This window comes from Ursus americanus, chromosome 15 (genome assembly GCF_024610735.1).
Source record: "Ursus americanus isolate L20-20 chromosome 15, mUrsAme1.1.p, whole genome shotgun sequence".
NCBI lineage: Eukaryota > Metazoa > Chordata > Mammalia > Carnivora > Ursidae > Ursus > Ursus americanus.
In genome coordinates this window covers 57,025,700-57,048,288 of record NC_142141.1, presented here as the reverse complement: position 1 = coordinate 57,048,288, position 22,589 = coordinate 57,025,700, and the positions used below count along the sequence as shown (strand labels likewise).

Sequence of the window (22,589 nt, the reverse complement as noted above, 5' to 3'; positions counted from 1 at the left end):
ATAAAATAACCTATTTCATAAATGGAGTTGTTCAGGGAACATGACACTCAACTGAATTCTCTGAGGGGCCGAGATGTTAGGGACCGTGAGGGCTCTGCCGGCCACCGTCTGGCTCTACTCCTGTCCCAGTTCTTGGGCCCCCTGGGGTGGCAGGGGCAGGCCCGTGACAGGGTCCTACTCCGCAGGACTGTGGTCTGCTCCCAGGACTGAGCCCTTCACCCAGAGAAAAACCTGTTACTCTCCCGTCTCTCATGGCCCTCCACAGTCCTCTGGCCTCAACTTCAAGACCTTAACTTCCACTTGGATGTCCCCAATCTTTCTGTTGCCCAGTTTATGGAATCTGCATGGCCCATCTCATCTCTACAGTGTTTGGCTCCAATGCCAGACTCTGGTCCAATCAACTGGAGAAAGGTCAGAGAGCCCTGGGTCCTTGTAAAGCTGCTCCCTTGACAAGGTGATGGGTGGGACAATGTCACTTAGAAGGGGATGAGGCACCATTCCTCATGTATTTCTCGCAGCGGATTCGAGAACAGTCTCCTGGTTCTCATCAGAACATGGGGAACACAACTGCAGCTAAGCCCTCTGGGGTTTAACGGATTCCAACCTTCTTCTCTGAGCATTACCACTTCTCTGCTGGACCTCTGATAAAGCATATTGTCCTGCATCGGCTTCCCCGAGATTCCAAGATTCCGGCTGCTTTTGTTTCGTATACCAGAGTAAAAAGCTGCCCACGGCTTCTGCTGGGGGAGGCTAAGTACACTGGAGTTGTGCGAGATGCCCTCGATGCGAATGGCTGCTCGGACGCCTCACAGACCCGCTGGGTTCTGCTCAAAGGGTTCGGGCGGTCCCGCTAAGGCTGGAACACATGTGGTCATTTCGGGTCATTTCAAGACACGGCGCCTGCTCGCTGCCGGATCCCTGCTGCCACATCCCCACCGTGTGGCTGTCCAGCCCTCTGCGGCGGCACCTCCAGTGACAACAAAGTCACCACGGCCAGAGGCAACGCATTCTAACCTCAAAGGACTTCACGAAAACCGGACCTCAGACTGAGCTGTGGCTTCCCGTCCCTTTAGCACCGATGCTCAGAGCCAAGTTTCCGCCTCAGAGCCGGTCAGAACAGGTCTAACTGCGGGTAAGCAACCAAGGGTAGCAAGACTCTGCTCCTGAGTCTGGTCGGCACTGAGCAAGTCGACCACAAGTGCCTGTGGTTAAGAATGAAAAAAGTCAGCAGACAGTGCCTCCTCCCCAGAGATGGGAATAGGGGTATTTCTGTGCACGGAAACTCCTGGTACACAGTCATCATGCTCGTTATCACTTTTCCTTTCTTCTTCTGCTTGGCAAGCCTTCAAACATTGGGAAACGTCTGTCCTGTTTCCTCTAAGGATCCTCTCATCCCGGGAAAACATCCACAACCACTTGAACTGTGCCTCGTAGGACAGGTTCTCAAGGCCCTTTACCATCTAGAATTCATGTCTGCTTGTCTCCTCTTCCTCTGCCTCTGGGTTTTTTTAGATCATCTATGTGGGTTTAGGGACAAACTGTGCCAAAAGCATCCTCCGTGTGAGCTGGGAGGCACAGAAGAGACCCCTCCCAGGGAAGCTGCCCCCTGTGATGGTGCCAACCACGCCCCCTGACGGTTGTCCAGACAGGGGGATTCAGTGGAACTTTGGGAGCCCACCCAGCCCACCAGCCCTGACCATTACGTCGAGGGGATGGTTTCCTGCTCTTCCCAGCTGGCACGGGGGAGAATCCTCTTGAAGCTTGGCTCCCTTCAACTTCCATACCTCATGCAGGCCCCGGCAACGATGGCTAGAGCGGGGGCAAGTCTGGAGAGTGCTGGTGGGCTCTTCTAGATGACCAGCTTGGACCGCTATCACAGAACACTGCAGCCGGGGGCGCTTAAACTACAAGTATCTATTCCTCTCAGCTACGGAGGCTAAGAAGTGCCAGATTCCGACGGCAGCACACTGGGTGTCCGGTGAGAAGCCCCTTCCTGGTTCATAGCTGGCTGTCTTCCCACTCACGTGGCGAGAGGAAGGAGCTCTCTGAGGTCGCCCGTTCAGGAGGGCTCCACCCCAGGACCTAAGCACCTCTCCAGGTGATCATACGGTCACATGGAAGGTCAGGACTTCAACCTAAGGACACAAACGCGTGGTCCACATCATGGTTCCTCCCCTCGGCAGCCCCACCCGCCAAGAGGGCAATCTGGGTGTTTTTTTCCCTTCCTTTTACTAATTCCTTTCTGATCCCGAGGAATCATCTTTCCCCCGACAAAACTCCCTGGGTGCAGGGATGTGGCTGAGGCTCCATGGTTACTCAGCCCTGCCCATGCCCCCAGGAACAGGAAGCCCACCCAGGAGGATTCCTGCCTGTGGTGAAAGCTGGGTCCAAGTACCTGGTACAATTGCCCAAACGCCACTCTGGGAGCGGGGCCTCCCGCCGTGGGCGCTCTCCGTCCCTCTCAAATACTCCAGACGTGCTTCTGACCTGGCCAAGCGAGTGCCTGCTCCTGCAGTGCCCTCCGGACAGGGCAGTGGGCTCAGGGGCGCCTGCAGTCCACACCGCCAGGCTCCCTCACCCAGCTTCAGCCTCACACCCTACTGTCTCGGCCAGGCCGCCACAGGGCACAACTACCACCACACCGGCAGGAGCAACCATGTGGGTTTGTTGCCCCACATAAGATGCCCTGAAGTCGGAGGCTCCAGGTCAGTTCAGCAACTCCGTGTCTCGTCAAAGACCTGGAATCTGTCCATCCTTCTGCTCCACCAGCCCCCTGGCTCCCATCTTCACATTCCCCCTGGTGGCTGCAACAATGTCAGGTGTTTCTGCGTTCTACAGCCTGCCCGACGACAGGAAGGATGCTTACTCCTCAAGCACCTCCTTCTGTTCGCAACAAAACCGTTCCCAAAGCTCCCAGCAGATGTCCCTTCAAACTTCATGGGCAGGAACGGGATCACATGCGCATGGCCCACCACCCGCCCTGACGCCCAGAGGATGGGATCAGACAACTGGCGGGGCCCATGGTCCCTGAACACATCAGTGCCTGCCACCTGAAGCCCGGGATGTCTGCTACCCAGAAAGAGGGGAGATGGCCGTGGGATCAGAGCGAGCAGTGTCTGCACACCTTCAGCCACGACGGGTGCCTGAGTCAGAGGCCTGCAGACCCGGGTGCCCGGGCCAGGTGAGAAACGCTCCGGCGTGGCCCAGAGGCCTGCGGGTCGTCTAGGAAACACGCGTTACAGCACAAGCTCAGAAGACTCCCGCCCGTGAGCACGTCCATGCCTTCACGGCAGCTCCTTCCCTCCCTGGGCCATCAGGGCATGTGCTTCGGCAGAGGTGTGGTGCGAGGTGGAAACGTCAGCAATCTCGCACTCTTTCTGCTCTGTGTGGCTGTGGCTTGTCACAGTGTACGCCATCTCTCAGCAACGGTAAACACGGTGTATCTGGAAGAGTCTCAGTTTGTAAGTCTTTTTTTTTTTTTTTTTTTTAAGATTTTATTTATTTATTCGACAGAGATAGAGACAGCCAGCGAGAGAGGGAACACAAGTAGGGGGAGTGGGAGAGGAAGAAGCAGGCTCACAGCAAAGGAGCCTGATGTGGGGCTCGATCCCATAACGCTAGAATCACGCCCTGAGCCGAAGGCAGACGCTTAACCGCTGTGCCACCCAGGCGCCCCTCAGTTTGTAAGTCTTTTAAACCTGGTTTCACAGCCTCTTGGTGGAACCAAGCGTTTCAGGGAGTCCGAACGCCAGAACTGGTGGAGGGTCTGACGAAGCCCCCCTGGGACACCCGGGGAGGGCAGGGGTTGCAATCCTGGGGCCAAGCTTTTAGAGAAAGATGCAATCAGATGGGAATGTGCTCGGGGCATTGAGCTGAATGTCGACGGAACCTCCCTGTCTGGTCACAACAGCTACTGTTTGGCTATGTCACCACTAAGCTCTATTTCTATTCTTGTCGGTTGTTTTTTGTTTGTTTTAACTTCAAATTTTATCAAGTTAGCACTCATCCCTGATTTCAATCTGTCAGACATTTTTGAATCTGACTTTTGACATCAACAATAGTCGCTCTCACTCCCTGCCTTGTGCCGTGTGCAAACTTAATCAATACCCTCAACCCAGTAACTGATCATTGAAACCAGCCAGTCAGAGAAGCCAAGATAACCTCTACGAGAAAATTCTTACAGGTCACTTACAGGCTACTTCAAGGCACAACTGAAAAAAATCAATTAAAGGTCTTACAAACTCCATGAACGTCAACACTTCTGTGAAATGGTCTATTTTATTCTGAGGTTACGGGACCAGGCATCGTCTAGTTCCTGGGAAGCTAAAGGAGAAACCCCAAAACAGCAAGTTATACGTATCTTTGCTGATAGCCTGATGCCTCCAGTAATCCGCCAGGAGCGTGTCTAGAAACTTACTGAATACATCCAAGGTTCCACAAAACCCTGCCTCCGCCCATCGCACCTGCCCGGCAGGGAGTTGTGATGGGTCCCTCTCCGAGCATGCCCAGCCGAGTCACAGGGCTGGCAGGAGTGACAGGGAGGGGCAGACACCAAAACACACACCATCAGAGAGAACTCATTCCTCAGAAAGAAATCGGGGGCCATTGGGAAGGGATGGACAGTAGCAGCCAAAAACCTGACACATACCCATGACTGTCACTGTTGACTTCTTTCAAAGAACATCACACATGCTAACATTCACTCTAGTATTTGTCTATCTCACTCTTCTAGAATATACGTTCCATAAGATGAGAGGCCTTGCAGGTCTATTCACCCCTGAGTCAGAAAAGCTTATTGCACAGTAGACACTCGGTAAGTATTTGCTGAATAAATGAATGAATGAGTCCCTGGGTTGCTGCTCATTTAAATGACAATTATCAAACAGATCACAGTTTCAGGAGTTTAGTTAAAAATATAAACCGTCTCACTTTATCAAACCTCTGTGAAGACGGGTTGGTATTTGGGTTACAGGTGTGTATGATCAGGAGCTCAATGCTTTCCTGTGATGCACGGGAATTACTCGAGCCCCCATTTAATACTAACTTTCAGATACATGAAACTTGTCTATTCCCATTCAAAGTTTTTCCTTAACTTGTCTTTATCTCAGTCAAGTCTCCTCTCGTAAATGAGAAATATTACATAAATGGCGGCTTTCATAAAGCAAGAAGTGATTAGCAGAAATAATCCATAACTTCTGTAAATAAGCTTTTCTTTAGTATTTAAAACAATAAACACCACTTACAGACCGAAGACTTTGTGTCATGAGTTCACCCAAAAAAGTCCCCTGTTCAGTCTATCATTATCCCAACAGGTCCTCGAGATAACGGGGAAAGCAAGGCTCCACGAGGGGCAAGCCACTGGTCCGGGGCCTCCTGCTGGTGGCCAGGCAGGGATCTGATCTCAGGGCTGGCTGAATGCCAAGCTCATGTCTGCTTATTTTACTGTGATGTTACTGCCAACTACTCCACTCCATCATCAGCTTCTCTGAGCACATTAACTCAAACCTGAGATACCATCAATGCTGGCTGACGTACAACTCTATCACGATGGACAACACTGCCGATCACAGACACAAAACACCGACTGGAAGGTACGCCACCATTTCAGAAATATTCAAATGTGCGTCTATACACACACATTTACACACACGTACACAACTCAGATTCAATAAAATACAGTAATCCACTAGCCTTGGAACGAATTAAAGTTTTACGATGAAGTACAGAAAAGAAAGACATAAATCTTAAGTACGAATGAAGTCGGAGGAAACTACAAATATTTGCAAACACATACCCTCTTTAAAAAGTGTTTATTTTCACCTCTGGCGTTACATCGTATTTTTCATAATGTGAAGAGCTGTTCACATCTTTCCCGCACGTCAATGTGACTACCACTCATTCATATTTTCACACGTCTGAGTGCATGGAAAAGAAGTAAGGCCACTTTTTTGAATATACCGTGAAAAGGGACTTTAAATCTACCTGCTCTTCTTAACTTCTGTTTGTTTTCCAAAAGTCAAGGAAAGTAATAGTTTTTCATTCCATACTGAAGAAAAATATACTCTTTGCTGAAGACACAGCTGGAAGTCTCTATAAAATCGAAGACCACCAATACTTGGGAAATCGTGCTCAATAAAGTCTACATTTCAATGAGCGACCGGAAATGCACGGGTCTTCAGGACCTCTTGCCTCTCACACTGCTCACATCGTAGGCCCACACGGTGTCCACCCCCTCCCCGGTGACGTGGTCTGGGGTCCAGCGAGGGAAAGGGAACCGGCAAGCAATGACTCTGGCGTCATCCTGAAGTTCCAGCGCAAGTTTCTCCTCCAACCGCGGCATCTGTGCAGAACGACAGCCGTTATTTCAGTAAGCGCTGAGTCGGAGGAAAAGATTCCTAAACGTTCTTTTGGATCTGAGTGCCTGAAAATACCTGTGCAAAAATTTGGAACTGTAGGGGCGACTGGTAGGTTCAGCCAGTGAAGCATCTGCCTTCGGCTCAGGTCATGATCTCAGGGTCCTGGGATCGAGCCCCACGTTGGGCTCCCTGCTCAGTGGGGAGCCTGCTTCTCCCTCTCCCTCTGCCCCCAACTTGTGCTCTCTCTTTCTCTCAGTCTCTCTCAAATAAATAGAATCTTTAAAAAAAAAATTAGTAAATAAGATCCCTTCGGGGCATAAATACATTATCAAATGATCCACTAAAACACAGAAGTGACATTAACAACAGGGGCTTCTGGGTGGCTCAGTCGGTTAAGTGTCCAACTCTTGATTTTGGCTCCAGTCGAGATCCCAGGGTCATGAGACTGAGCCCCACACCCAGCGGGGAGTCTGCTTGAGATTCTCTCTCTCTCCCTCCGCCTCCCCAAAAATAAAATACCTTTATTTAAAAGTAAATAATAAAATGAGAAGCAGCTTTAAATTATCTGCCCACCTAACATTTTAACCCACCCTGTCTCAACTATTTAACACATTTTCCCACATGTTCTAACATCTTGGAAATCGGGATACATTTTACAATTGACATAGTCTTAGAATTACATTGGCAGTAATTTTTTCTTTCTCGACAGCAATGGTACATCCTAAAATTAATAGCATCTAGATTCAGTGAAATATGGTACTACTAAATAACACTATGAAAAAATATACTCATTCTACTAACTTGAAATATAATGAAATATTCATAATTCTTCAAAATTTATAATTCACGGACAACTTCTTCACAATCAACATAACTTATAAAAAGTAAAATCCTCTTATTTATCACTTTTATATCCTTTTATTACCAGTCTACCTGCTAGAAGTATTGACATTATAATTATATCAAGAAATAAACAACTGCTTAAAAATTGATTCTCAGATCCTACCATTTTAAGTACTAAAACTATTTTTCCCACTTCTTTTAATTTGTTATTTTGAAAGAATTTCAAATTTACAGAAAAGTCACAAAAATAGAACAAAGGATTCCTGTATTCCTTCACCCAGGTTCACCAATGTATAATAGTTGATCATATTTGCTTTACCTGATTTGCTGTCTTCCTCTATGAATATTTCTCCTAAACCATTTGAGAAGATGTTACAACACGCCCCTTTATTCCTTGATCCTTCAGTATTCCCTAAGACACAGCTCCAGCTCAGTTATCAAATTCAGGAAATTTAAGGTTGTATTCCAATAATAATGCCAAGAGCCTTCCAATTTTGCCAAATGTCCCAATAATATCCTTTGTGACACTTTCCCCATGAGGCCATGCTGCATTTAGCTATCATGTTTTCTTAATCTACTTTTACCTGGCACAGTTCTTCCATCTTCCTTTGTCTCTCATGACCACATCTTTAGGAAGACAGCCCAGGTATTCACCGGTGGCCCTCACCTCGGGTTCTCCTGATGTCTGCTCATGACAATTCAGCATGTGCATCATGGGCAGTGCCCCACAAGTGGGGCTGTGAGCTTCTCAGGGCCCCATTATCAGGTGCCCACGGGGACTTTCTGCTTTGAGAGTGATGGTCACCACCCGGTTAGGGTGATATCTGCTGTCTCCACAATGGTTACTAATTTTGAATGAATTATTGTCGGAGGTAGCTTGAGATGATGTAAATCTCCTGCTGCTCATCGAACTGCCCCCCACTAGATGTAGCGTTCTTGATGATTCTGGCCCGAGTTAATTTTCACAGTATGGTGGCAAAGTGGCAATTTTGCTAATTCTGTCATTCCTTCTAGACTGACAGTCGGCATTCTAGGGCAAGGAAGAGCTCTCCCTTCTTTCTACCTGTGTACCTGTCGCCGTAAATACGAGCTCCTAGGTTCCTATTCTGTTCAAGGGGTTCTAATCTACTATCATCCTTGTTTCTTCTGATGCTCAGACTGTCCCAGTCTGGCCCCGGGGAGCCTCCTCACATTGGCCTCTCCGTCCTTTGGATGCACTCCCAACAAATATTCTCTGAACACTTGTTCATATTTGGTCAAATATGCTCTGCTCAAAATGCCCCAGGCTTTTATATCGATCCCCGTCCTCAGCCCTCAGATCAGCTACCTCTCAGACATTCCTGGTTCCTCTAAATGGGAAATGATATCTCAAAACCAAGATCTGAGCAAAAACTAATCCCTTTAAAACTAACCAAATAAATCAAGACAAACAAATCAATAGTCCTTCTATGAAGACTTTATTCCTGACCTATATCTTTAAAAAGTGGCTTGGGGAAAGTCCTCTGTGTGACCTCTGGCTAGAGTGAGCCAAAACTCTGATTCTTCATTACAATTAATACCAAGGTAACCAAGAGTAAATTCCATTAAGGACGGGATATTTCTACTCTCTTAACAGCCAATAAAAGATTTCTTTAAAAAAAAAAAAAAGTTTTGTTCCTTGAGGGAAAAATTAAATAAGCAAAGAATGAGACAATATGTGTTCTTCCAAAATATCAGAGGTTTCTCACAGTAATTTTGTTCATCAAAAGGATCATTGTAAACGTATTCATGTTATCATTATTCTTTTCTCTTTTCCAGTTTCTTTTATTTCCCAACGACTGTCATATGCTAAGTCAAGATAAACCTACAAATGAAAGGAGCTATTTCAATGGTAAGAAATTAACTGAGTCAATCACACATAAATATGCAATGAACCTGGGTCTTGATATCATGCACAAAGAGAGGCAGTGATGTGTCACGTCTGTCTAATGGAATTCAAAATTATTCATACAATTAGAGGTTTCAAAGTGACATGAACTCATCATATCCTAATTACATCTTCAAAACCTTAAACGTAAGTTGAAACCAGCTCAAAGATGTAAGAGCAAGCAGCCATGCCCAAGAGCAGTTCTTCAGCCACGTGATGGCTCCCTCCTCCCCAAAACACTGGCTTTACTTGGCCCTAGGGTAACCCCCACCCCCTGGGCTTTCCTCCTACCCAACTCCTCCTCTTGAGTCCTTTGCTGGGTGCCCCTCATTTGTCAGGGGCTGGAGCTCGGGCCTGGACCAGCTCTGCCCCCTCCCCAGGGAACCTCAGCCCCTCCTGGGCTTCAAACTCCTGCTGGGAGCTGATGCCCAATCTCCAGCCCCCTCTCCTTCCTGAGCCCCAGACCCCCTCTATCCACACTGCCAACCTCACACCTCCACACACACGTCAGGCTTCCTGACCCTCCCCCTCCAGCGGCGCTGCCTGCACCCTTCCCAGCTCAGTAACAACTGCGAACTCCCAGTTGCTCTGGCCAAAATTCTGGAGGAACGGCTCCTCTCTCTTGCCCGCCCCCCACTGGACGCATGCCGTCAGTGCCATCTACTCAACCCGTGCAGAACTCGACCACTTCGTATCAGCTTCTGCTCACTGGCACAAGCCTAGCACACGGGCTGCCTGCAAGAGCTCCTACCCCGTCTCCCACCTTCTACCCACGTCCGATCTCCACACAGCAGCCCGGGATGCTTTACAACCCCTGCTCAACTCCGCCAGGGCTCCTGCATTCCAACAGCACAGTGTCCTCCACGCTGGGCCCCTAGTTCCTCTCTGGCATCACCTCTCCCTCCTCCCGCCACACCTACCTCCCAGCTGTGGCTGGAACCCAAGAGGGGTTCCATGGGGCGCCTCCGTGGTGGCTCTGCCTGGCCCAATCCCCATACCTCCTGGTGTCCCCTGCCCAGGGACACTGTCTCTGCCCCTCCTTCTCCTGCTTTACTTCACCCCACAGCACTTACTCCTGTTGGACATTTTTGCTTATTCGTTTTTTAAGTAACCTCTATGCGCAACGTGGAGCTCACACCCCTGAGATCACGACTCGCATGCCCTGCTGACTGAGCCAGCCTGGCGCCCTTTATACAGGGACCTCATTTAATATCCGCTCTCCCCCTAGCATCTAGGCACCTCGGGGAGGGATGTTTCTCTATTCCATTCACTAAAGTATCCCAGGTGATTAGAATGCAGTCTGGCACTTCATGGCACCGAATACTTGTCGAATGAATGAACAAAGGACACGTGATCCCGTCGCCATTTATCTTTATCAGAATATGATGATAACATTTATGTTCATCAATTCACAACATGATTCACAACTAAAATTATAGTCTTTGAAGTTATGACATTTAGTAGCCCACCAGGAAGTGTCCTTACTGGGTAGTTTCATTCATTTCTCCAGTATTTCCTGAGTCATTACTCTGTGCGGGGGCTGCCGCGCTGGCCTGGCAGTAAGCTTGCTCTTGAACTTACACCACAGTGTCCGCGGCAAACCTGCCGAAGCCACCGCGTAAGGAAATGTGCGATAACTCACTCCGGAGAAGAGAACAGGCACCGTGCGGATAGAAAACAGGGGCACTGGGGTTTGTCTCACCGGGCAATCAGGGACGACTTCCTGGAGGAAAGGACACCTGACCTGTGAGTGGTCAAGAGGTGTTCACCAACCAGGCCCAGAGCTGGGGGGACTGAAGTCAGAGGGAAGAACACGGCTCACACCGTGGAGTCCCGGGGCCAAGAGAAGGACAGAGCGCTGACGCACAGAAAGCTAAGGGAAGCAGGGGCCACTCCACACAGGCCTCAGGCCCGGTGGAGTAATTGCACCTTATTTTCGCTGCTTTCAAGCAGCAAGACATCCCAAGTGGGTTTTACACAAGGACGCAATTGATCCGTCTCACATTTTGAAAAGAGGAGCACAGGCTGGATTTGAATGTGGGTCTTACCGTGCTAGGACTGGATTCACCAGATTCAGATGAGATTCCTTACCCCTGGCCGGTTAGATACACGAAAGCACAGAGCTGTTAGGAACCAGGAGCGGTGTAGATGATTTTCACACCAGGCTTCTACCTCTCCAGTTCCCTAAGCATTCTCCTGGCTCCCTGTGGCCTATATGTGGCTCAGCTGCCACAGGAAACGTGGGTGCTACGTGGGCTTTGCTGAGCCACGCTGCCAAGCCGACCAGTGCTCAGACAAGGGAAGTGCATTTCACTGGAAGATAGCCCCATCAGGGCTCCTGGACTCCAGAGAGCAGAGCTGGCCCCTGCCCCCCAGACAGCACCTTCCCTCCCCTTCACTGTCTCCATGTAGGCAAAGCTCGGTGAGGGTGAAAAGTGAGGCCTTGCACCCACAAATGAGCCCCTGTGGGTCTTGTGAACAGGCCACCTGCATGGAAAACTGCCCACTGGCTGAATCCCTCTCATTCCACGGAACGTGGCTGCTTCGTGTTTTCAGCTGCTCCCCTTTTTCTTGGGAACAGTGAAATGCCACAACTTCCTTGTTTAAGGTTTCTCTGCATACAGGAAGATGGACAATAACTGCAAAAGCATTCATCAAAAAAATAGGACTCTTATTTCCTGAGTCTGACGACGCTAAAACATGGTAAGACGCACAAGGGGTTGGAACCCACAGGCCACGCAGAGACGACGTGACCTCTATAGGCCACGGCTGCCCCCCTCTGGAGTGGAGCTGCTGTGGCCTCGTGAGCCCACACCTCAGGCCACCACCGGCTGGCCTCTCAGGATGGCATGGAAGTTGCAGTAAACATCAACTTTCTCTTTTTATAAAGCATGGAATTCAAATTAAATCTATTTGCTCCAACATGCTGCCCAAACATCATCAGGAGTAGATAACCGTCAGAGGCCACAGCAACGCTAGCATTCCAAACAGTTTCTTTACAGTGACTAGGGATCACGCCCCTTTTCGTTTCTATAACAAGTGTGAACACCAATATTTCATCTTAATTTTAGGCTTCCTGAAAATTCCAAACAGAATCCTGCTACTTTCAAGAATATGTAACAACAGCACTTCTAAATCGACTTAAATAAAAGTGGCATTGTACTGAAGTTCCTAATAGTAAGAATAAATTTCTCAAGCGATGAGCTGTCTTATACAAAAAGGTGTGACTAAGAAAACAAAACAACAAAAAAGTAAATTTCCCTTCTTTTTTATATGACAAGCCATACATATCAGTTATATAGTGGCATTTCAGCAAACATCCAATTCTGCCACGATTATTGCGGCTACAATTACAGACCTTGAAAAGCCAAAAGGGATTTCTCTCTATGGTCTGTAAACCAACAATTACAATGAAAGCACCCCAACCTGGTCATCTTTCCATAGGCTAAATCTGGAACCACGTACAGTGCGATGCCACGGTGTTTTCACTTTTTAAAGTATGAAATCTAAGTTCGATACAAATCACTCAGCTGAGGTCAACCGGAACTAGTCGATGCTCGCCCGCCCTGAAAACTGCCTTTCTGCAGAATCAGAGAATGATCAATTCGAAGGGAACATGCCATTAACTCTCCCAAGTGACTTCCGCTGGCTGTTAAGTGAGCAGCCGCGAAAATCTCCAACGACATTAGACACTGGGAGCTCATAAAGTCGTTTCCAGATTGGAGTTTTTAGGGCTTAGGTAGATCATTGAGAATTTTATCTGAAGCAAAAGTTTTAACGACATGACTGAATCTTTTACAATTAAACTTTTAAGGCCCTGAGGAAGTTTGTCAAGCCAGTAAAGTGAAATCCGACGTGTCCCCCCCACCCCCACTGGAATCTCGGGGGAGCTGCCATTGGGCACACAGGTGGGCGGCCACACGGAGGTGGCCTGTTAGAGCTGGAGGGACTACACAAGACCTAAAGCCAGCCAACCAGGGGGCAGGAGGACACATACTCACCATCTGAGGCACACCGAAAATAATGACGTTTGAGTACTGCGAAAAAGTAACCTAAAGGAGAGGAGGAATGAGGCACAGATTAGTTATAAAAGGCCAAACATCAAGCTTAACTTTTGTTTCAAAACGAGTAGCAATTTCCCATTTCCTCAAATAGTAGGTTTTCACAAAGAGTGGCTCCCTTTAAGATTTCACGAGAAGAATCCACGTTTACACTTCTGTTAATTCAATCCACTGCAGTTTTCCAAACACCTGCCCTAAGCCACTCCTGTCACCCCCAGGGACACTCCCGGCAGGGCCCACCCAGGGGTCATCTGTCGGAAACGCCAGTGACTCATCCAGTGACCAGCTGGTGGCCGTGCCGGATGCTCTGGGCCATCTGTGCCCTGACCCACACTCTCTACTCTTCTCCACCATCTGCCAAACTAAGCTCAGCAAGAACGTGTGACACTGGACAAGCACCTGACTTTTATGTTGAGCCAACCTTAAAATGCTAGTGCCCCTCCTCTTCTCTAAAATACTAAGTAAAAAATGGAATAAAATGATCTTTAGTTGAAAAACTGGGGGGAAAAGTGCTTTGCCAGTCAAAATTCTTATTGCCCAATAAAAGTCTTATTTACTCTATAGAGAGATCGTTTATGTATATACGGTATAAAAAACAATGCAAGCAAAACTCAAGTGAATTTTTATAAACTACTGATGACAACATTACAATGGGAAATTCTTATTTAAGAAAACACATTTAATGGAGCATTCTTAGAGCAAAATTATAGGACTTTTTTTAGAGTACAAATAAACTTGGAAGTATCTTATACATTATGAAGACCAGAAAGAACCATGACAACATAGTGGATTGTGTCTTTTGCACTCATCTCTCTCTGTAGACCCGTACACATGCAGCCACACACAAACACACCTCTCTGTACACACACACTTGCACACATGTACACAGAGAAAAGTGCCATTTACCAAGAATGACATCAACAAGTTAATGCCTATATTATAATTTATAAGATTTCCAAATGAGATTTTTAAAAATCTCATCATTTTGTAATAAATAGAAATGAAAACTTTGTTAGTTGAACAAATTCTTGGAATTCACATGACCTAGCAGGTCTAAAACCTTAAGCTTGTACTCTAAGAGAGCTGATGTGTAAATCTATCAATTTAAAAGGTGTTCACATTTCATTATGCTGAAATATACACTTGTATTTTAACTGTTTTTCTTTAAATACATTCTTCAGTTTTTAATCATACTAATTACAAATTACAAAGTTTTGGTTGGCACTTCCTAGGACCATTCTCTGCCTTACATACCTTCCACAAATCTGAAATATAAAACTTGGCAGAGTCCTGCACCCCCTCTTGCCAAGCACGGTATCTGGAGTACCAAACCAGCCATGGGTTTAATTCATAACCAACGGCTGCGAATCCTTCTTTTGCAGCCGCTATCACCTACAGAAAGAAGCCAGTGTTTATTCGAGGTAAGAAGAAAAACATCAACCTACTGAATGGAGAGCTCTGCAAATGATATCCAATAAGGGGCTAGTATCTAAAATATGTAAAGAAACTTACATAACTCAACACCAAAAAAACAATTAATCCAATTAAAAATGGGCAGAAGATATGAAAAGACATTTCTCCAAAGAAACATGCAGATGGTCAACAGACACATGAAAAGATGTTCAACATCACTGATGATCAGGGAAATGCAAATCAGAACTACAATGAGATACCACCTCGCACCCGTCAGAATGGCTAAAATCAAAAAACACAAGAAACAAGTGTTGGTGATGGTGTGGAGAAAAAAGAACCCTCGTATACTACTGGTGGGAATGTAAATTTGGGTGCAGCCACTATGGAAAAGTATGGAGGTTCCCCAAAAAATTAAAAATAGAATTACCATATGATCCAGTAATTCCGCTATTGGGTATCCACCCAAAGAACATGAAAACACTAATTTGAAAAAATATACGTGCCTCTATGTTTATTGCAGCATTATTTACAAATGCTAAATTACGGAAGCAGCCCAAGTATCCACTGATAGATGAATGGATAAAGAAGATGTGGTGTGTGTGTATATGTACACACACACACACACACACACACACACACACACAATGGAATATTACTCAGCCACAAAAAAGAATGAAATCTTGCCATGTACAACAAATGGATGGATCTAGAATGGTATGATACTAAGTGCAATAAGTCAAAGAAAGACAAATACCATATGATTTCACTCATATGTGGAATTTAACAAGACAAATGAACAAATACAAACAAAAAAAACAGACACTTAACTATAGAGAACAAACCACTGGTCACCAGAGGGGAGGCAGGTGGGGGGATGGGAAATATGTGAAGGGGATTAACAGTACACCTATAATAACGAGCATGGAGTAATGCACACAATTGTTGAATCACTACATCATACACCTGAAACTAATATTAACACTGTATGTTAACTACACCGGACTTTAAAAAATAAACTTAAAATTTTTAAATTAATTAAAAAAAAAAAAAAGAAAAACAGCAACTTAATGTGGTCCAGTGATATGACTACTTCCTATTTCTGGTCTATAATCAGAAAATGTCCAGGGGCACCTGGGTGGCTCAGTCGTTAAGCGTCTGCCTTCGGCTCAGATCATGATCCCGAGGTCCTGGGATCGAGCCCTGCATCAGGCTCCCTGCTCAGCGGGGAGCCTGTTTCTCCTTCTCCCACTCCCCCTGCTTATGCTCCCTCTCTCGCTGCCTCTCTCTCTGTTAAATGAATAAATTCTTTAAAAAAAAAAAAAAAAGAAAAGAAAATGTCCAATCAGGGGCCCCTGGGTGGCGCAGTCATTAGGTGTCTGCCTTCGGCTCAGGGCGTGATCCCAGCGTTCTGGGATCGAGCCCCGCATCAGGCTTCTCCGCTAGGAGCCAGCTTCTTCCTCTCCCACTCCCCCTGCTTGTGTTCCCTCTCTCGCTGGCTGTCTCTGTCCAATAAATAAATAAAACCTTTAAAAAAAAAAAAAGAGGGGCGCCTGGGTAGCGCAGTCGTTAAGGCGTCTGCCTTCGGCTCAGGGCGTGATCCTGGCGATCCGGGATCGAGTCCCACATCAGGCTCTTCCGCTATGAGCCTGCTTCTTCCTCTCCCACTCCCCCTGCTGTGTTCCCTCTCTCGCTGGCTGTCTCTCTGTCACATAAATAAATAAAATCTTTAAAAAAATAAAAAATAAAAAAATAAAAAATAAAAAATAAAAAAAAAAAAGAGAAAATGTCCAATCAAATGTCCTTTTGATTCTTTGGTTCAAAACGCCATTTAAAGACAGGTTTCTAAAACGATGTAGCTTTATAGACAAGATAATGCTGATTTAAACTCAGTTTTAATGTTTTTGTCAAAGATTTCACCTCGAGCATCACAACCATCAGGTTTGCTTTGGATAGAGCACTTCTAGGTTGGCCAACCCCTGGGTCAGCCTGACGAGAAGTTGCTGAAAACCCACTGTCTCTCTCCATCACTGATGGCACAGCAGCGGGCAAAATGAATCTGGCTGGGAGAATGTTTTGTGAAAGAGGTGTAATTTGCAATCAAAATGACCTGTCAGTGAGAACCTGCAATTACTTACACATTTCCTTAGTATTTAAAGACTGTTCACTCAAAGCTGAAAACGGGTAAAAGTAAAATGGAAGGAGTCAGAATAAAGTCAACTGTAGAAGGCCACGGCCTCTGTAAGGTGAGGACAGCGGGCTGGCCTGGGGTCTCTGCTCATTCGGTCTTGCCACCACTCCTCCAGGGAGCATCCCGAAGGAGCTGTCTGAGCCCCGTAATTTCCCTCCTTAACGAGAGTGTCGCCTCCTTAAGAAGAAAAGGAAACCACAAAGATACTACTCAGAAGTGTAAAGCATTCAAAACTGGGTTTTACAACTTCCTCCTGGTTCACAGATATACCTCTTGATTTCCTAAAAACAAACGAGGTATGTTTTAACCTTGTCCTGGCTATTCGGGTCACCATGATGACATTGCAAGGTCCATGCTCCAGGGGGTGGTGAAAGGAGTCACACCCCCGCTGGTCTCCACCCAAATGTTTCCAGAACTCGAGCCTTGACTAATGCTGTCCTCACTTCCCCAGTCATCACTGGATGGGGGCCTATGGATGGTGCCACCATACCCATGGAGGAACACGCTGGGGACACCCGTGGGAGAGTCACTGGCCCTGAATCTTTACTTACAGGTTCTCAGCTGGAGTCAGTGAGCCCAGATCACTAAAAGTTTGATCTTTGAATAAGTGAGGGTTAATGCTCTGGCTCTGTGAAAAACTCTACATTACCCAGTGGGAATTATTATGTATGTATAAACACAGAAAAGCGTAGAAGTAAACATCTACATTAAACTCCACGACTCCACGTTTCCTCTAATTAAACTACCTCTACTGGCCCAAGTTTTTTTACTGGAAAATTTCTTAATTACCAGTTAATTGCTCCTTTTTACCTAGCAAATCTACAGAGCACTTTCACCTTTCAGAAAAATTAAATCTGAAAAAAATAAATTCTAATTCATGCTGGAGGGTTTGAGAGTTCGGCCAAAACACACAAAATACACGACTACTTTATTAAATTGTCAGATTTAGCAGGGCTTGGCATAAACCTCATAAGAAAGGTGAAGCTGGGATGGGCTAGATGGGTGATGGGCATTAGAGAGGGCACTTGTGATGAGCACTGCGTGTTGTATGGAAGTGACCAATCACTAAGTTCTACTCCTGAAACCAATACTACACTTTACGTTAACTAATTTAGCCAGAATTTAAATAAAACCTGATACAAAAGAAAAAGAAACAAAACAGGAATTTTAAAACCTCTAGTCTGAAAGCTTCAAGTGTCTTAGCGTAACTCACAATACGCCCGTCGCCGCTGCCAATGTCGACCAGGGACCCCTTTCTGCAGTGCAACATTTTCACAACATTTTCAATCTGCTTTGTAGTTGCAGGTACAAAAGGCAAACAAATTTTTCGGAGGGCTGGTGTTAGAAACGGTGTGGCCACGGCATACACGGCCACCAGCGTCCCACCAACAATCCCAGTAAATAAGAACCCCCAACTGCTCTTCTTCAAACTGTTGGCTCCGAGACTTGAAGGTAGAACACATCCTGACTGACTTTCTTCAAGGATTTCCGGGGGTGTACCTAGATGGGAAGCAAGCAGGAAATACGTACATCGCATCAAATCTGAAATCCAAGGTAGTTTTTTTTTTTCTTTTTTTTTCTTTTTTTTTTTTTTAAGATTTTATTTTTATTTATTAGACAGAGATAGAGACAGCCAGCGAGAGAGGGAACACAAGCAGGGGAAGTGGGAGAGGAAGAAGCAGTCTCATAGCAGAGGAGCCTGACGTGGGGCTTGATCCCACAACGCCGGGATCACGCCCTGAGCCGAAGGCAGACGCTTAACCGCTGTGCCACCCAGGCGCCCCTAGTTTTTTTTTTTTTTTCTATAACTCTTACTGACAAACTCATTCTGTTTAAAGAAGGATGATTTAGCTAAATACAATCTAAATTACAAATGTAGGATTCCATGAATTCCAAATTTCTTCAACTAAATTAAAGTGTTTTCGAGGAAATTATTCAATTCTAATGGGAGACTGACTAAAATCTTTTCTTTCCAACATACTAATTTTTTTTTGGCGTCATCCTTAGAAAACAATGTATTCATTCCTCTTTGGTATTTTATGAATTCAATAAAAATACACATTAATACGGACGTTAACCATGAACTCCGTATTTTTATGGTTTAGAACAAAGCTCCACAAATAAGTATTAAAATGTCTGATTACTACCCTATTTCAAATAAGATGCACAGATCTCACATCAAAATTGGTCAGGTATCTACAATCCACTTGCACTGATTCAAGGGTCAAATAATAGGAGATCAAAACCAGGTTTCACTAAAAAAAATAAGTATGGTAAAGGTAAGATTTTTAAAGAAGATCCAAAGAAGAACAAATGATAAAATCATCATTTCAATGCAGCGGTATGGAATAAAGTAACTCCAATCACTTGAAAACAGAGGATGAATGATACCTGAAATACCCTCCCCTTGAGTTTTTCCCTTTAAAATACAAGTCTTAAGAGGATCTCATGTTTCCTTGATTGAAACTGATTTGAAAATGATTTTGAAATTGACTACAGAGGAGCCCAGCACAGCAAGTAAGAGCATGACCCCGACTGAGGACCTGGGCTGTGCACCTGGCTAAGGGTATGACCCTTCACCTCTCTGAACTTTGGTTTTCTCATCTATAACATGAGGATTACAGGGTCACTGTGCAGACAAAACAAATGGATGCAAGGAACGCACTTGGAACACTGCTCAGCACATGTTGACCGTGTCCACCGTTGGCTACGTGCTGAACCCTACATGGAACAAGACTGCCCCCAAGCAGCTCCCAGTCTAGTAGAGAAGATAAGGCCCAAAACACCGGAATCATAGGAAACAGAAGACAGTAGGGGGGGCGGTGGGAGGGAGAGAACAACAGATTCTTGTCATTTGAAGATGTTAATATCCATGGTTTCAAGAATTAATAAACCATTGGAAAGGCCCTCGGATTAGTTTCCCAATGTTGCAGTGAGAAATCTTAGAGGGTTGAAGCAACACACACTTATTATCATACAGGTCAGGAGGTCAGATATCTGAAATGGGTTGGCAACACTGGGTTCCTTCTGGAGGCTCTAGGGTGGGATGGATGTGCTTGCCTTTTCCAGCATCTAGAAGCTGCCCACACTCCTCAGCCAGTGGCCCTATATCACCCCAACCTCTGCTTCCATCAGGACACCTCCTTCTGACTCTCCTGCCTCCCTTTTCTTTATAGGGACCCTTGTGGGGACACTGGGTCCACCCAGACAAGCCAGAATAATCTCCCCATCTCAAAGCCCTAACATCATCCCATTTATAAATTCTCTTGTGTAACATATTCACAGGTTCCAGAGATTAGGACCTGGACCTGGGTGGGGGGGGGGGTATGTCTACCATACCCATGATATGTGGTGATCTGTTACAACTTGTGAGGTACAGATGTGAACACAGAACACACGAAAAGCTGGCCCTCTGCAGTGAGTCAATGCTCAAGGCACTGACCAACCACCAGCATCTCACACACTGTGGAGCTTTGTTCTTGACACCTGACGTCCCCTAAAGTGAGTTTTAAAACTGGTTTCACAGTGGAAATCCAACTCAGAAACAAGAACAAGAGTCTACTGCTGGTGCTGGAGATAAGATAAAAGTAAAGATTAGGAAGGTGATGGTGTTTGACAGAAAGCAAGAGTTTTAATTACGTTTTCAGTTACACTTTTCAGCATCGTATGGAGGAACTTACATGCTAGAGTAAACAGTCATGCATTTGACGGTTTCATAAAAAGTCAAAGTACCATCTGCCAGGCCTCTGCAAAATTATCCTGTGGGTATTTCGATTATACAGTACAGTGGTTAAAAGGATTTGAGTCATAAAGTTCTAAAGTCACAGAACTTAACTAGCGTGTAACATTAGGGAAGTTTTGGCCAAGGCTCAGGTTCCTCACCTGTAAAATTCAGAAATAATACTAACCACATGGGTTTATTGGAATAAATAAATAATGCATATAAAGCACTTAGTGCTCAAGGTGAGAGAGTAAATGATGACTGTTATCTGCTACTGTTAGGCTCGTACTATGGGTCCGGGGGGAGCTCTCTAATTTTTAACAGCTTATATACCATACAATGTGCCTATTTAATGTACATAATCCAAAGGTTTTTAGTATATTCATAGATATGTGTAACCATCACCACAGTCAATTCTAGAACATTCTCACTACCTCAAGAAGAAACCCCTTAACCTTTAGCTATCACCCCACACACACACATCTTATCCCTAAGCAACCACTAATCGACTTTGTCTCTACAGAGCTCCTATTCTGGACTTTCATGGGAGTGGAATCATATAGCACGTGCTCTTTTGTGACTGACTTCTTTCACTTGGCATGTTTTCAACATCCATGGATCAGTACAGTATACCCTTGAACAACACCGGTTTAAGCTGCACAGATCCACTGAAACATGGATTTTTTGATACAGTAAACATTTTCTTTTGTGATTTTAATAACACCTTTTCTCTAGCTTACTTTACCGTAAGCATACAGTATGTAATACATATAACATACGAAATATGGTAACTGGCTTCTCATCGACACATTAGTAGTTTTGGGGGAGTCCAAAGTTACACATGCATTTTCGACTGCAGAGGAGGTCTGACTATAAGGTTTAGGCTGCACGGGCACCCCTAACCCCCACATTGTTCAAGGGTCAACTGTACTTTATCACTTTTTATGGCCAAATCTAAGCCTATAAAATATTAGGTAATGACCACTCTGCTCAAGCAAACACAAACAGGGTACTATCAAGATAGAATTAGGCGCCTGGGTGACTCAGTCAGTTAAGAGTCTGCCTTCTGCTCAGGTCATGATCCCCAGGTCCTGGGATCTAGCCCCACATCACGGTCCCTGCTCAGCGGGAAGCCTGCTTCTCCCTCTCCCACTCCCCCTGCTTGTGTTTCTTCTCTGTGTCAAATAAATAAATAAAATCTTTAAAAAAAAAAAAAAAAGCTAGAATTAAGAGTGGGACCCTTAGCGCTGGGCTGTGCAACCTTGCTTCTTACTAGCTATAGCACGGTGCCCAGGTTACTGGACTATTTGTGCAAAATGGGGATTCCTTCGACAAAACACTTAAACAGAACTTGCTAAGGGCAGGCACCGTTCTGCCTGAATCCTTTCAGGAACTGTGCAAGGTTGATACACTTGTCACTCCTGCCATGTTTGCAGGCAAGGTAACTGAGGCACAAAGCGGTTCAGTCACTTCCACTAAGACCCAGTCGGCGGCCACGCTGTATGACTCCCACCCAGTGTGACTCCAGTTCACAACTCCGAACACCGTGAAGCAGACACCGTCAGCGTTCAGAACCACTCCGGGCAGCTAGATGCCGGTACCAGCGAGCGGCCCGCGCCCTGTGCCCCGTGCTCCGGCGGCTCCCCCTCCCGCCCGGCCGTATCCGCGCAGGGAAGCGGCCAGCGCACCACAAGCCCCACGTGGGGACCGCACCCGCCACCCCTGCAGCCCGCAGCGCCCGCCGGCTCACCGCCTCCTCCCTCCATCGCGAGACTTCCTGAGGCTTTAGGGGAAGGGGGTCACGAAGGCGGGGGAAGGGAGGAGGCGGAGAGGGTGGAAATCCGGAAGTGGGTTCTACCATCTTCTCGGAGCCGGGTGGGACGGAGGGAGAAAGTGACGCTGCAAGTAAACGAGTTCCTCGTTGGGACCCACTACCTGGAAGCTCTCCATTGTACAGCTCTGGCAAATGAGTTCCATCTGCTCTCGGCTTGTGGGTTTTAACTTCCCGTCCGTGTCTTCGAACTTAACCCCCCCCCGCGGCTTCGTAGATATAGATGTTTCCTAAGGCCTCTGGTTCCAGAAGGTACTGTCTGGCGTCAAA

At 46.2% G+C, this 22,589-nt stretch overlaps 1 protein-coding gene across 3 annotated transcripts; it reads right to left on the bottom strand.

The window, feature by feature from the left end:
* Nucleotides 1-3,468: 3,468 nt before the first annotated feature.
* On the bottom strand, nucleotides 3,469-22,588 carry ATPSCKMT (ATP synthase c subunit lysine N-methyltransferase). 3 transcript variants are annotated; one of them, XM_045787141.2, is made up of 5 exons: nucleotides 22,424-22,588; nucleotides 17,981-18,267; nucleotides 14,421-14,558; nucleotides 13,107-13,157; nucleotides 3,469-6,340 (listed from the first exon to the last, which is right to left on the bottom strand). In XM_045787141.2, exons 2-5 carry the CDS (start codon nucleotides 18,035-18,037, stop codon nucleotides 6,176-6,178), a joined length of 411 nt encoding a protein of 136 aa, XP_045643097.1. In that variant the 5' UTR covers nucleotides 18,038-18,267; nucleotides 22,424-22,588; the 3' UTR covers nucleotides 3,469-6,175. The 3 variants fall into 3 exon arrangements, with proteins under 3 accessions (XP_045643097.1, XP_045643094.1, XP_045643095.1); XM_045787138.2 differs by lacking the exon at nucleotides 22,424-22,588 and adding an exon at nucleotides 22,239-22,320; XM_045787139.2 differs by lacking the exons at nucleotides 14,421-14,558; nucleotides 22,424-22,588 and adding an exon at nucleotides 22,239-22,320.
* Between the last annotated feature and the right edge of the window lies 1 nt (nucleotide 22,589).

Coding starts and splice junctions, on each gene's coding strand:
- ATPSCKMT (XM_045787138.2), bottom strand. Junction 13,158..14,420: donor ATATTTCAGATTTGTGGAAG/GTATGTAAGGCA, acceptor CCTCTCCTTTAG/GTTACTTTTTCGCAGTACTC. Junction 6,341..13,106: donor TTTTCGGTGTGCCTCAGATG/GTGAGTATGTGT, acceptor CGTTCTGCACAG/ATGCCGCGGTTGGAGGAGAA.